We start from the raw sequence: 16,066 nt of genomic DNA, 5'->3' as shown, positions 1-16,066 counted from the left end.
CTTCCTCCTAAAGAATCTAACTTCCCTTAGGATTAGGCTTTATTAGTAAAAACGTGGACTAAATTAAAAACAAATAGACTTTGACTAACATTCCCTCCCTTAAGCTAATGCCTCTGTGATTAGCTTACTTCTGTGATATTTATTACTCCAAGCATACTTCGAAACTTCTCAAACTGCTCGAGCTTCAATGGCTTCATCATTATATTTGCAACTTGTTCTTCAGAGTAGCAAAAACTCAGTCTCACCACTTCATCATTTACCAAGTCTTTGAGAAAATGAAACCTTATTGCAATATGTTTACTTCTGCCATGAAAAAGTGGATTTTTGGACAATTGAATAGTGGAATTGTTGTCACATAAAATCACAGTTTCTTTCTTTTCTTCAACTCCAAGTTGCTCCAAGATTCTTCTAAGCCAAATACATTGACAAGCACAAAGTGCTGCAGCAATATATTCCGCCTCAGTGGTGGATAGGCTCACAACAGGTTGTTTTTTTGAAGCCCATGAAACAACTCCAGACCCCATCATAAACACTAAACCATAAGTGCTTCTTCGATCATCTAAATCTCCTGCGTAATTGTTGTCAGAATAAGCTATAAGACCTGTTTTTCTTCCTTCATTCTTGTAGAATATCCCGTGCTCCGTGGTTCCTTTTAGATATCTTAAGAGTCTTTTTGTTGCAACCCAGTGTGATTCTTTTGGATTCGCCATGAACCTGCTCATCAAACTCACTCCGAACATCAAATTCGGTCGAGTTACCGTTAGATACATACGACTTCCAATGACTTGTTTGAACTTTGTAGCATCTACTTCAGTGCCATCCTCGTCTTTTGATAAATTTGTTCCTGGAACAATTGGATTTCTTACTGAATTGCTGCTTCCCATGTTGAACCTTGCTAGAACTTCTTAAGCATATCTTCTTTGACAAATAAAAATCTCAGCTTCACATTGTATCACTTCTATTCCAAGAAAATGTCTTATCTTTCCCAAGTCAGTCATGTCAAAATATAATTTCATTGACCTTTTAAATTCATCACACATGCTTCTATTATTTCCCGTAAAAATCAAATCATCAACATAAAGGCTAACTATCAAAATGTTACCTTCCTTTTTCTTGGTGAACAAAGTGTGTTCACTGGAGCACCTTTCAAATTTCTCTTTTGCAAAGTATGCCTCAGTTTTGCTGTACCAAGCTCTCGGTGCTTGTTTAAGGCCATATAATGCTTTCTTCAACCTGTAAACTTTGTCTTCTTCTCCTTTCTTGACAAATCCTTCAGGCTGCTGTACAAATACTTCCTCTTTGAGCTCACCGTGAAGAAAAGCGCTTTTTACGTCAAGTTAATATACTCCCATCCATGTTGAGCTGCCAAAGCTAATAGTACCCGCACGGTGTCAAGTCTTGCGACTGGTGCAAATACTTCTGTATAATCCACTCCATACCATTGTGCGTATCCTTTTGCTACCGATCTCGCCTTAAACTTTTCAATTTTCCCACTTTCATTGAGCTTGGTTTTGAAAATCCATTTAACTCCAATAGGCTTAACTCCTTTTGGTGCATCAGTTAGTTCCCATGTCTTGTTCTTTTCAATTGCGTTCATCTCTGTGTTCATTGCTTCTCTCCACTTCCTGCTCTTGAATGCTTCTTCAAAGAGGTAAGGATCACTTCCATTTTCAGCCATCATCATCACCATTAAACTTTCTTCTTCCTCGAAAAGATTTGTTCCCTCTTCATAATCTGCCATCCAAACTAGTTTTCTTCTATTTCTTGTTGCCCTCTCTAAAAAATCTTGTTCAACTTCATTTGTTTCATTTGCCGGTGACCCGATCTCGTTTAAACTGCTTGAGGATGCATCTTGATTGATATCACCATTGTTTTCTTCATCATTTTGTGCAGACCCTTGGTCTTCACTTCCTTCTTCGTTTTCTTCTTCTTCCCAATCTAGAACATCAACTTTGCATTCTTCTTCAGTTCTTCCCCAGTCCCAGCTCTTTTCTTCTTCAAACACTACATCTCTTTTCACAATGACTTTCTTTGCAACAGGATCAAATAACTTGTAAGCTTTAGACTCATCACTAACTCCCAAAAATACACACCTTTTGCTTTTTTCCTCTAGCTTGCTTCTCTTTTGGTCCGGTACATGAGCATGCGCTACGCATCCAAAAATCCAAAAATGGTCAACTCTTGGTTTTACACCAGTCCATGCTTCTTCAGGGGTTTTGTGATCTACTGGTGAAGTTGGACTTCTATTCTGCACGTGAAAACACCATCTAACTGCTTCAGGTCAAAATACTCTTGGAACTTGTCTCTCATTCAGTACAGCTCTTACTGCATTCATAATCATCCTGTTTTTTCTCTCGACGACTCCGTTTTGTTGAGGAGTATATGCAGTCGTCAATTGCCTACAAATACCTTAATCCTTACAGAATTCTTAAAACTCATTAGAGGTAAATTTACCACCTCTATCAGTCATTAAACAAGTGATGAATGCACCCACTTCTTTGTCAACATATGCCTTGAAATTTTTGAAGCTACCAAATGCTTGTGATTTTTCATGTAAGAAATAAATCCAAGCTTTACGAGTAAAGTCATCAATAAAGCTTAACACATATCTCTTGTTACTGTTTGAAGATGGCGTGATCGGACCATAAATATCAGCATGAACTAGCTGAAGCTTTTTCGAGAAACTCCAGAAGCTTTTCTTTGGTATCGACTTTCTATGTTGTTTTCCAATTAGGCATGTAGTGCATATCTTCTTTGGAGACTTCAGGGAAGGTAATCCAATGACCATCTTCTTGCCTGAGAGTGTATTGAGCCCCTTGTAGTTAAGGTGTCCAAAGCGGCAATGCCACAATTGAGTTTCTTTCTCCGACACTGTTTCAGCTTGTAGACACATGGGATTTTTGTTTGGTGCTGCAGAAGTTGTCAAATAGAACATCCTATTTCCCTTCATACTAGGGTGCATAATTAATCCTTTATCCGGATGAAATACTTTGCAAGTGCCATTTCGAATTAAAATTGCCAACCCCTTTTCTTGGAGTTGTCCTAAGCTTAGCAAATTGTTCTTAAGTTCAGGAACAAAGTAAACATCGGATATTACCTAAGAAATGCCATTTATTTGCACACGTATGCTTCCTTTTGCCACAACATTCATTGTTGTATCAATTCCAAGCTTCACAATTCTGCAAAATCCTTCCTCCATTTCTGAAAACCATTTTTTGTTTCCCGTCATATGATTGCTGCAGCCGGAGCCTAAGAACCAAGCTTCTTCTTGTGTGGGTTGACGCATCTCTTCATATGCCATTAATAAGAGTTCTTCTTCCTCCAGCTCCGCATAATTGGCCTTCTTCTCCCAGTCAGGGCACTCATACTGAAAGTGACCCAACTTGTGACATTTAAAGCACTCAACAATTGCTTTGTTGAGATAATCTTCCTCTGCCACGTCCTCCTCTGAATACGCCTCTACCTCCTCTGCCTATGATTGGTCTATCATCACTGGTTATTTTCAATACATGTTCTTCTGTCTGAAACCCCTGCATTCTTTGCTCATGAACAAGGAGGCTGCCATGCAGTTCATCAATACTCAAGGTACTCAAATCATTTGATTCCTCTATTAAGCATACAACATAATTGAATTTAGAGGTCAAAGATCTGAGTATCTTGCTAACCACCGTACTTTGCTCCATTGTTTCACCGTTTGATTTCATCTTGTTTACCACATGAAGAGTCCGTCCCAAAAAGCTATCGACCTTCTCGCCTTCTTTCATGGTCAGTAGCTCGAATTCTCTTCTCAATGCTTGAAGTTGTGCTCTTTTCACCTTTGTGGATCCTTGATACTTCTGTTGCATGGACCTCCATATTGCCCTTGAAGTTCCCTTGTCAAGAATCGTTTCCAGAATTTCTCTGTCAATAGCTTGAAACAGAAAAAAATTTACCTTCAAATCTTTAAGCTTGGCCTCTTCCACACTCTTCCTCTGCTCTTCACTTGTTGATGTTGTTCCAATTGCTGGTGTCGGGACCCCTTCTTCTACGAGGTTCCACATCTCTTTACGTCGTAGAAAATTCTCCATCGTCATTGCCCAAAAATCATAATGACCATTGAACCTTGGAATGGCCGGTTGTACGAACTTTTTCAGATGTAGACATGTTAATCCTTTGGCCTTTCTTCTCACACACACACACGCTTTAATCCCTTAGTGTTTCCCCTCTCACACACTCACACTCCCCAAACAATCTTAGGCCCCTTGTGGAGCTCTGATGCCAATTGTTAGAACTGGAAATAATAATGATATTGAGAGCGAAAAATTGTGTTTCATTAGAAAGTGAAAGCAGGCTTATATAGCCTTTACAACAGGAACTAGTCAAAAGCCAATAGTGCATTGCAATAAAATAGGAATAACAGAAACTGATCCTAAAATATAAAACTTCCTCCTAAAGAATTACACTTCATAAACCACATAAGCATGTTTAAGGATGTGAAACAACCATGACATGTTTAGTCATGTCATAAATTCTACTCGACATAATTATTTAAGAAAAAAACTAACATGTGTCAGGTTAATAAACTATTTATAAAAATATTTTCTTGGAATACGTGTATTCGTATTGAAACTTTAAATATGATTTTATTACATTTAATTTTATCTAATTATAATATCTTTAATATGTGCCTTTAAGACACATGTTAGCATGACCCATTATTTAATGACTACTAGGATTATGAGGATAAATCCTAAAAGAGAAAGTATTTTGGAGAATCATTTATAAACATTTTTTAAAACAAAAACTAAGACTTCTTTTTCCTATTGTGTCAAATAGCATAGTTTATACAGTTTATGGAGAGTTGATGGTATACTTTTCATGATCATTGATGGTGGTGGGGTATATTAAGTGGAGGATTAAAATTTAAAGGCACACAATGATAGTGGACCTGGAGTCAACCTATTGACTATTCAAACGCATTCATAGTCTTCCCCGAAGGTGTTTGGAAACAGATTAAGCATAACATGTTTTTCTCCCTTGCCTTCTTGTTTGGTTTGATGACTTTTGGAAGGTCACGAAGACTTTGACTTGATATATTTCTTTTGTATTCAAAACAATGTTAAAATTAATACACAGAAATGCAAGAATTAAATGATTTCATTGGCTATTGCTACGTCAAAATTGGCCATCTATTGGACAATTTCAACAGACCATTTAATATATTCATCATGATTTTTCAAGTTTTCAACAATCAGCATCAAAATTCTTTTGCCAGTACAAAAACACACTCACAACAGAAAGGAAAACTACCATTAAGGCCAAAATGATCGTACTAGCCTGTCGGAGTAATTTTAACAAAAAAAAGTTAAGTAAAATTTTGAAAATGATTAGGGAAAGTAGTAATTTTAAATTTTAAATACTTTATTATTTTTTAGTATTCAATGCAAATGTTCACTACTTTGTTGGTTTCTAGAGGTTTAATTTATAGAAACGAATACATAAGAAATAAAAATTTTCAAGCTTATAAAATGTTATGAAATGTAACAAATATATGGAAGGAACAATTTGATATGAAATGTAACATGAAAATTCCTTTTGATATAAGAGTAAGATCAATTTTTTGTATGATCAAATAAATAAAGATACAAGAGAGTTAATGTGAAACATAAAATAGTGAGAACAATTTGTCAAATAAAAAAAGTAAATGTTTACAATTAAGAACAAGAAAAATTCAAATAGGTTTAAGAGAGAACGGGTTCTCTTTGTTTGGTCAATTCGGGTTGTGAAAACGAAAAACCAAGTATTGAGAACATGCTCTTTTATTACCGGGTTTGAAAAATAAAAGATTTGCTCTCTATTTTCTTTTCATTTTGTATTTGCTCTCCTCATTAAAAGATGCTCTAAAATTCTAATATGACACCTCTAGACTAATACAAATGAGATATAATGGACTAGCATATTTGAATATTTATCGAAAAATAAATACTTAACACAAAATCATAATATCATTTACTAGATCGAACTCTAGTTCCACTAAGAAAAATAATGTAAATATTTTGGGCTCAATTTATATGTTTTAGAGTGAATAGAACATAAAAATATTACATAATGAAATAGAATTGATTAGAAACTCAATTACATATTATTTAGATATGTTACCGCTTAACAAGACAATTTTTTGTTCGGCCAAAATGAGAGGTTATAAAAAGTGGTGGTAAGTGTTCTAACGGAAAAAAAAAATATTTTTTTATTTCATTCTTTTCCATCCAATTTTAAATTGTTCAAATAATATAAATTTATTGTATTTTATTTAACATTTATCTTTAAAACTCAAATATACTAAATATAAACTTTATTTTATTTTTTAACAACTTAAAAAATCCCATGTATAATTATTAAATAAAATTTTTACCTTAATTTTTTAAGGACAAGTTCATATATATTTTAATATTTTACTTTATTATAACTTAATAGTGTTTGGATAGAGTATATCAAACAATAGTTTCACTGGAATTTAGTGTTAATGGCATAAAAGTAATTAAGATGAAGTATAGAGGCAATGAAGTAGTCTAGATTTCTATAAGTAAGCTCAATTCTGTAACTAATCAGTGACAGCAAAAATAGCTTATTCCGCAAATGGCGGAAAATGCTTCAACTGAACTCAAGATGTTTCTGTTATTCTGTTTGTTGCTTATACAAGTTTCCCTCTCAGAAATCATTTTTGAAGAACGATTCGAAGGTATTTTAATTTTACTGTATTCTTTTTCTGCGTAATTTTTCATTCCAACTCTTAAAATAAGTGAAAAGTTAGTTAAGTTTATTTAGTTATTAATTACAGTTAGTTAGTTAGTTAGTTAGTTAGTCAATAAATAGATGAAAGTTATTAGTTACATGTTTGATTTGTTCTATGCTTTAGTTTCTAGCTTATGATGATTATGAAAATGTTTTATTTATTTTTTAATATTTTGTGAAAAAAAATGTTGAAAACTCAAGTGATGATGTACTTGTTAGTGAAATTATAGATTAAGCACGGTAGCATATCAAAAAAAAAAAAGTGATTATGGTGTTCAGTTCAGCTTATATAGTTTGTGGCATTTTTTTCAATTTTTTTCATTCATTATATGATATGGTTTAATATGTTGGATTTTGAAAAGATGGATGGCAAAGCCGGTGGGTAAAATCGGACTGGAAAAGAAGCGAAGGCAAAGCCGGTTCGTTCAAGCATACGGCTGGGACATGGGCTGGAGATCCCGATGATAAAGGTACTTGTCGATTCCGTATAATCGTACCTTAAGTGATACGGATTCAAACACATTATCTATAAAATGGTAGTAATGGAAATTTGGTTGCTCTTGTAGTGTTTAGTCATTTTTGTATGATTTTGTTGTAGGTATCCAAACATCTAATGATGCAAAGCACTTTGCCATCTCTGCTAAGATACCGGAATTCACCAACAAAAACCGAACGCTGGTTTTTCAGTACTCTATAAAATTCGAACAAGAGATTGAGTGTGGTGGAGGTTACTTGAAACTTCTCTCTGGATTTGTTAATCAAAAGAAGTTCGGCGGGGATACACCTTATAGGTTTGTTTCTTATTCCATTTCTTCACTTTATATGATGGGAACAAATTCTATTTTCGATAAAAAAGAATTTTACGCTGACATATTCTCTATAGTGTAATGTTTGGACCAGATTTATGTGGCACGGACACGAAGAAGCTCCATGTCATAGTCTCGTACCAAGGTCAAAATTACCCGATAAAGAAGGACCTGCAGTGTGAAACAGATAAGTTAACTCATTTCTACACATTCATCCTCCGGCCAGATGCTACTTACAGTGTCCTGGTTGATAATCGAGAGAGAGATTCCGGTAGCATGTATACAGATTGGGATATTCTCCCTCCACGAAAAATCAAAGATGTCAAGGCAAAAAAGGTTTCACTCTGATCTGTTGAGCTGCATTTTCTTTTAGAAATAACTTGTATTTTTGATTAGAACCTTTCCCTACTCGCAGCCTGCAGACTGGGATGACAGAGAATACATTGAAGACCCTAATTCGGTCAAACCCGAGGTATTCAAAAGTTCTATTCTTTCCATAAGGGCAAGAGGATCATAGTTTTAGTCGATTTGTATGAAAAACTCATTTATTCATTCATTTGCATTGCAGGGATATGATTCAATCCCAGCAGAAATTCCTGACCCGAAGGCTAAAGAGGTTAGTTGAGTGGAAAAGTGAATCTTCAAATGCCTCTGCCGATAAATTTTCTGATATGATGACCTCTAAAGAGAAAGATATATGAGGATTTTTTTTTTCTTACACATTTTATTTCTCTTAATTAGCCGGATAGTTGGGATGAAGACGATGATGGAATATGGAAAAGGCCGAAAATACCAAATCCAGCATACAAAGGACCATGGAAACGAAAGGTTTGTTAATCAAGTTAGAGGAGCTATAAAGCTGCAAGAATTAGTTTTTCGATATTATATCAGTTTCCTTTCATCAATTATCATCTCTTACTTTCAACCTCTATGTTGACAGAAAATCAAGAATCCTAACTACAAAGGGAAATGGAAAACTCCATGGTTAGATAATCCAGGTATTTTCAAGTTTATATCTAATTCTGTCATAATTTAGCGTATATTTCAGACTTTCATGCATATTAGTAAATGCTTAAATTTTGATTCTCCGTGTTTCAGAGTTTGAAGATGACCCCGACCTTTACGTGCTTAAGCCTATCAAATATGTCGGCATTGAGGTTTGGCAGGTATAGTGAATGTACATTTCTGAATTCATTGATGTCTTGTATGCTATGCTACATATCTTTCTTTCTTTCTCTCTAGAATGTGTAGAGCCATTTGGCTGAATTGGATGGTCATGATTAATAAAATTATGGTATATATTATGGTTCAGGTTAAAGGTGGTTCGGTATTTGACAACATTTTGATTTGTGATGATCCTGATTATGCAAAACAAGTTGTTGATGAAGTGTTTGCCAACAGAGAGGTGAGTTTTTCCCTTTGACTTGCGTCTAATTTAGCTCAATATCGTCGAAAATTTAGGCATAATTAGCCAAACTTAGTTAACAAACACTGTGTGCCAAGTTGATGTTCTAACAATTTTGTGGCATCTCAGATTGAAAAGGAGGGTCTTGAGGAAGCAGAGAAAATAAAGAAAGCCCAAGAGGAGGAGGTACGTGAACATACGCTATTTCTTTCCATTAACTTTCTCTCTTGAATCACCTTGTTTTGTTTACAGAATCTAAACTCTTTATTATTTATGCAGGAGGCTCAAAGAGCAAGGGAAGAAGGTGAAAGGAGGAGAAGAGATAGAGGTCATGATCGACACCGAAACAGACATAGAGACAGATATAGAAAGGTTTGTATCGTACTGCATAGGTTCAAAAATTTATTCTTTTTGTTTAATAAACCTTCACTCCCTTTATGAGGTTAAGACAAATAACATGAATACTAGATTGGAATACTAGATAACAAATTTATATGACAAAAACAGTAAAAATAAATAGGCTGTTATTCTTCCATTTTCCGTGTTGGAACAACGACAGTTTTTTCTTACACGTGTTTTCCCTCCCATGTGCAGCATCGCCGTGATTACATGGATGATTATCATGTAAGTCGTGATTTCTTCATTGATTTATTCTTTCTAATGATTGATATTGATATATAATCTTAGACATCTTTATATTTGTACTGAGAAATACTTTCTTTCAATGTGCAGGATGAGCTTTGATCGTGTCAAGCGTCCTTTCTTATCTGTTATCTGGAAGGATCCGGATGTCATGCATATTGCCCACAAATGCTTTCTAAAGTATTAAGCAGAAGAAGAGGAAAAACGAAGCTTAGTCTGTGTATTGTTATGAGTTATGTTTACCTTGACATTGGTTGTATGTTCCATCTGGTGTCAATTTATTTGAAACCTAATAATGATATGAAGTTGGTTCGAAGCTTTGCTCTAAAGGCTATTGTAACGTGCAAGAGTTTTTTTTAGGATTATTTTCGTCTCATATTAAATATTTTGATCGATGGGCAAAATTAAGGAAAATTACAATATAATAGAAACTCCAGTGCTTAGTTGGCAACACATGCAAAATTTGAGACAGAAAATGCTCTTGAACTATCAAAGCATGATTTTCACATACTCATTACACACACCTACAAACTTTGAGATACCGCAAATTCAAGCAGCATTGGAATCTCTTATCAGATTCACAACCAGACACACTACCACCCTTCACAGAACTGTCTACACACCACTGCTTAATCCAACCTATCTTTGGTGGCCACCAATGAAAGTCTGCCACAACAGTAGACAGATTATTGAAAATCTGACCACTTAGAAGTTAGAACGTCTTTTAATTGCAAATCAGCCTAGAAACCTGTTGCCACAGCCTTGTAGGTTAATGAAAATTCTCCGCATGCAAATGTATATTCCTCCATTGTCATCAGGAATGGCAGTGTTGTTTCCTAAAATTATTGCCGCCCAAGGCACCTTCCTGACAAAAATCCTTTGTTGAGTCAGCATCCATCCACCGAAATTAATCACAGACAAAGAAAAGGTTGTGAATTGATATGTTCACCACGTTTAGCCATATACCTATTGCAGGAAGATGATCACTCAAAATATACCATGTTAATTCCACCATGTGATATGGTATGTCAATAAAGATCTACATGACACATTTTATTTTATGATTCAAAATCCAAATTAACGACGTGAGACCAAGGTACATCTAACCATCATACCCTCGTAGTTCACCGGTGCTCCATATGCATAAAGTTACTCTGTAACCTAAAAATAGACGCCACTGAAAATCAGCCCTTTCTATCTCCCGACAACAAACACACAAAGGAGGCGGGATAGCAGCAATTTTGTTAGAAAAAACAAGCTTTGACACTTCTACTCCTTAAGGACAAGAGGAAGTAGCATGTAGCTTTATTTTTGTTACAGTTCGCACCAAAATATATAGTTGACATGAGTCGAGATTGACATGCTCAACTTCATAAAATTGAAAAAGAATTTAACTAACTATTGAATTTAAACTATCAATTAACAAAACCAAACCTATAAACTTCATACAATTCAAAAACTATTTAATATTTCTTCACATCATATAACATAGCCCAGAATCATCACCAAAACCAGAGGAAACCATACTGGATTTTCGTGTTAAAATTTAAATGACATTAACTACTCCATCTAACTGGAAAATTTTACTCATGTTATTTCAAAGTTCCCCAATACAGAGCTGATACATGTAACTAAGTTATTTTGAAATGTTACATAAAAGGATAATCTAAAACTTCATTCATTATCAGTGTCCCTAAATAATGTTTTCTTATGTAGATGAAACCAAAATTATCATCTTCTTCGCACACCAGAATTTGATCCCCTCTGTACTGCAGTTCCTGGCTGTGGTGGTGCCCCAGCTTGACCACCAGCCTGTTCCTCAGGCATATTCATTGCCTGAGTAACGGCGTTCATTACAATGAGTCCAAGAGGGATCAAGTACATCCACTGATATCAAGAAAAGTTCCATTTAGAATAATTAGTATGCATATATAGTTTAATTAAACAATAAAATAAAATAAAAACTGGCTTAAATATCAAGCCAGCAGCATGTATGTTGTGTATACTCACGTATTTAGCCCAAAAGGATCTTTCTATTGGCTGTACAATTTCACCTTCTATCCCCTCTCCACCAAATACCTCTTCGGTAAATATTGGTGTCCTGAGCAAATAATATTTTGTTTAGAAAATTCATAGAGTACGTAACACAAGTAAAAACTTGTCATAAAGATGAAGCAATGATTATCAATATCTTACAACACATGCAGGTCGTAATTCGATTCGATAAAAAATTAAACTCAATCAATATGAATTTCTAGTGTGTATCTACTTTGGACATGAATTTCATCTTAAATCTCAACTCATTGAGATAAATTCTTGTTTAGTAAGATTTCATTCTAATGAATCATTACCTAAATTCAGTGCAGTCGGTCACTTATTTTTGTTAACTTTGTCCTAAATGATCGTAAGATTAAAATAATTTGTGGAATCCTGGCTATTTCCACCCCCTATGAAAACCATAACAAGGCATCAAACCAAATAACCCGATTTTTATAAGTTTGAGCTAAACGAGCTTTAATCCTGAGATATTGATCTTCCTCTAAGCCAAATGAATTGGTTGTTGAGTTGACTGCATAAGCACTAAAGTGAAATATGACATGACTAAGTGAAACACTGGTTGTTTAGAAAATATATAAAAGTTGTCAAGCCTGCCATCTAGCCAGTTATGTATCAGACTGGAAAATAAATTATGCTGCAAAAACTTCAAAATGAAAATGATTGTGCAGAATATGAAAGCTAGACAAGGTCCTTTATTCACTGGCAATTTCATCCAATCAGACTACTTTATATAAACCGTAAGTAATAGTGTTCAAAATTTTCTGTGTTTTCTATAGGAGAATAGTACTCAATATTTTAGAAAGTTATCCATAACCAATTGCTCTCGAAGCAACCTTGCAAGGAACACCTTGTATGCTGTCTGTCTTCTGTTATTATTTGTTTATTAAGTAAAAAATAATTACAATTAAGACTGAAAATGTTAGTCATAGTACATACCTTGGTGCCTGTTCAGCGTTCTTCAAAAGCGTGTGTGACTTGAAAGACCACTTCGCAGGCTAACATCCAAAATAAAACATGTACGAAATTAGCCTTCCCAATATAAAAATCAGGCTTTACAACATCTTTAAGTTTGCACAAGTTATGAACTATACTCAGTTACTCTTAAAAACATGCACAAGTTGTGGCATTGCAGATAATAAAACCAACCAGGACATGTGTATTGAATACTCAGGTAGACCAAATTTATAGAAGGGTTCATTGCACAAAAAAATTACTCTTTAAAACAAAGCATGAATCAGATCCCATAATATTTGTTAACAAGGTAACTCGTCTTCAGTCTAAACTTCCACTCTACCTGCCAGTTTTGGATCTAATCACATCACCTCTCAAGGAATTGAAGATCTTAAAATAACCCTTCTTAATGCTGACATACTGCAAAGATTCTAGATGCTCAAACAAATAACTCAATGTATGGAAGAAACAAATACAACATTGGATAATTTTTGTATTTATATCAATTTTTGAAGGTTGTGGAAAGATAGTATTATTAAATATCACCTTCTGCAAACAAGAAGGACGTTAAGAAGATGAGTATAGATGACAACAAAATATGTTGAAAATTTTTGAAGTTGAGCCTTGTTCAATTAACAATACAAGAAACTGAGTGCAGCTGCCCAAAGAAAACATAACTTACAAGCTTCAGTTGCCGGGGATAAGGGCAAGCCCCGGGAGCACCATAATTGACAGCCAAGATGTTAACACCTTCCTGAAACAGACAAAAGGAAAGAGAGAGACTCAGTAAGATTAAAAAAACTCAATAAAAAATATTAGAAAGAAATAAGCCCAAAGATAGATATATGAGAAAAGTTATATAACCAAAGTTCAATTCTGTTTCCAGGTTGATATATTATACACTACAGGGAAAACTTCCAAAGCATCCATGTTCACTTAGGTCTCTTCCAATTATATGAAATATGGAAACTCAATTGCTCGTTGTCGCTATGTGACTAGGTGATCCTGTATTCAAGCGGTGGAATCAACCACTTGCAAATGCAAGGTAAGACTGGGTACATTAGATCCATAATGGGATCAAACAATCCTTTCTTCCCTAGACACGGTAAGGCAAGAGCTTTATAGTACTGAGTTGCCATTTTATGAAAAGGAAAGAGCTTTTAGTATTCAGTTGCCATTTTATTAAAAGACAAGAGCTAACAATTCTCGCATAATCACTTGTATAGTTTTTATTTTAACGGTTTAGTTCTTGTCGGAGCGGGCTAATGGTATGTGGTATATATTCATTGAATAGTTTTCATTTTTTATTCCTTGGGATGTAAAATTATGGTACTGAGGCCCTCATCAGCGAGACTCGTGAAAAACTCATTAGATCATTAAAACCCATTTTCTTACCTTTTTTTTCAAAATAAACTATCTAACTAAAATAAACTACAGCTATTGAATAGTTGAAAACTTGAAAATAAACCTAGTTGTGGTCCAAGACTAACATTTTTTCTTTATATAAAATTTGTGGTAGAAACCCATTATGTGTAAAAAGGGCCCTTGTATAATTTGAAGAGAACATCAAGAGAAACCGTTACGAAATACCCTACTCAATGGCTTTGTCCTGCTAAAATAGAATTAGGTTGCTCAACAGATTATCTGATTTTATCCATGTACGTTTTGTTGTTGCTGTTATATAAACACAAATACAGCCGAGTAATATCTCATATAAAACCAGCTATAATTTACAACTATTTTTACCCATTTCCATAAAGACTGTTGAGACTTAAGATTGGTTTTCCAGTAACACAAGACTATATATATGACAAGTCCCATCGTGTATCAAAATTTGAACTGAGTGGAGAAGAAGTTATTTTTGCAGATATAAGAGCATAAATACAGTATAAAAAGCATATTTCATTATATACAAATGTAAATTACCGTGTTGATAACAAAGTGTTCCTCCAAACCATCCCCTGAAAGACATCTCTGGATTTAAAAAGGCAAAACTGTCAGTTCTAATTGGAGACAGCAGTTAAAACAGTAACCACAACACCAAATAAAAGAGCTGCAACTATAAAATTAGTGGCCAAAGCAGTAGCACCATCACAAGGATTCAATCTACTGAAATACATAAATAGAAAGATAGCCAGGAAAATATAGAAGAGAAGAAACTGATTATTGATCATTCAATATATGTGATAAGCACAGAACCAACCAACAGATAAATAGTCATTTGAGTTGGAAAAAAAAAACTTAAAACATTTTGATTCATAAACACACACATACTACCAATTGGACAAGAACTCGAATTCAAATTAACACTTACAGCTTTCACTGAAGAAACAACGTATTCCCTGCCAGGAGGGCTCAAAACATTGGATGGCAGTCTAATCCTATAGAAATCATCTCCTTTCAACAGCTCCTGTAATGATAAAACAGTGCCAAATCTAAGTGCTTACAACTCAAACACATATACAAACTACAAAACAGTTCCAAGGGAAACAAATAATAATTACTTGAAACTTATTCTTCTCATCATCAGTGAAAGAATCTCGCGAAAACCGCAGCTTCGTCAGTGTCTGTCATTGATCAAAATTGATTTTCAGTTAAACAGCATATACTTTCATTAATTCATTAGAACACATCACAATAAGTTAATTTGAAGTATAAGTAGATTCAATATGGATTATTTGCAGGATTGACATAGAAGCAGATTCAAAATCGTTTCCTAGGTTTGAAAATTATCAACAACGAATAAAGGCTGAGGAAGATGAAGGAGAGGAAAGTGAAGCAACCTGTGCACCGTGACTCCATGTTTTAAGACGAGCGGAGAAATTTCCGGCTTCGAAGAAATCAGAATCTCCGAAAGCGTGTTCAAGTGTGAACTGGATCTTGGAATCGGAAGCAGAGTCTGGAATCCTCTTGCGAGTAGGTATAGTGGTGGTGGCGGCGATGTTAGGTGATGAACGGGATTGAGGGCGTCCGCCTTCGAGACCGAATTCTTCATCGTCGAGGAGAAGCTCATCGGATTGGAAAGCTGGTGAGAGAGAGATGAAGCAAGTGAGAAATAAAGTAACCGCCAAAATCAAGCGGAATAGAGCCATTGTTTTCTCGGCGCGGCGGAGCAACCGAGTCTGGTTTCTCAGTAATTATGTTTACTTTGTTTTTATTGGACTTGCTCACGCTAGGATCGGGATCCAAAATTGCTCCTCCGGCACAATAATATTCTCGCTTCCTATTTTACATTTACTTTCAAAATAATATATTTTATTTAGTAATTTATAGTTAAAGATTGATATCAACCAAAAAAAAAAAAACTTAAATAGTTTTTTTTTTTAGAGAAACTCTTTTTCCTCCTTGGTTCTCTCACTCACCATGCAAGTTGTTTAAAATGTCCTCCTGCTTTTGTAGATATACTTTCAGAAGTACATTTTTTTATTTAACG

The 16,066-nt window shown here is 34.7% G+C and overlaps 2 protein-coding genes across 2 annotated transcripts; one reads left to right on the top strand and one right to left on the bottom strand.

Annotated features, from left to right (window-relative positions):
• The first annotated feature begins 6,591 nt into the window (after positions 1-6,591).
• On the top strand, positions 6,592-9,983 carry LOC131609713 (calreticulin-3-like). The gene is made up of 14 exons (XM_058881500.1): positions 6,592-6,718; positions 7,134-7,241; positions 7,370-7,562; positions 7,655-7,913; positions 7,993-8,049; positions 8,146-8,193; positions 8,319-8,405; positions 8,518-8,575; positions 8,676-8,743; positions 8,890-8,982; positions 9,112-9,168; positions 9,262-9,354; positions 9,577-9,606; positions 9,715-9,983. The coding sequence occupies exons 1-14, from the start codon at positions 6,616-6,618 to the stop codon at positions 9,724-9,726; spliced, it is 1,266 nt and encodes a 421-aa protein (XP_058737483.1). The 5' UTR covers positions 6,592-6,615; the 3' UTR covers positions 9,727-9,983.
• Positions 9,984-11,123: 1,140 nt separating this feature from the next.
• Positions 11,124-15,862, bottom strand: LOC131609714 (uncharacterized). The gene is made up of 8 exons (XM_058881501.1): positions 15,417-15,862; positions 15,138-15,200; positions 14,948-15,043; positions 14,560-14,607; positions 13,316-13,387; positions 12,619-12,677; positions 11,635-11,725; positions 11,124-11,511 (listed from the first exon to the last, which is right to left on the bottom strand). Exons 1-8 carry the CDS (start codon positions 15,723-15,725, stop codon positions 11,356-11,358), a joined length of 894 nt encoding a protein of 297 aa, XP_058737484.1. The 5' UTR covers positions 15,726-15,862; the 3' UTR covers positions 11,124-11,355.
• Positions 15,863-16,066: the final 204 nt, after the last annotated feature.

The sequence above is a fragment of the Vicia villosa genome, linkage group LG6, assembly GCF_029867415.1.
Source record: "Vicia villosa cultivar HV-30 ecotype Madison, WI linkage group LG6, Vvil1.0, whole genome shotgun sequence".
Lineage (NCBI taxonomy): Eukaryota > Viridiplantae > Streptophyta > Magnoliopsida > Fabales > Fabaceae > Vicia > Vicia villosa.
This window is presented reverse-complemented; position numbering and strand designations above follow the sequence as displayed.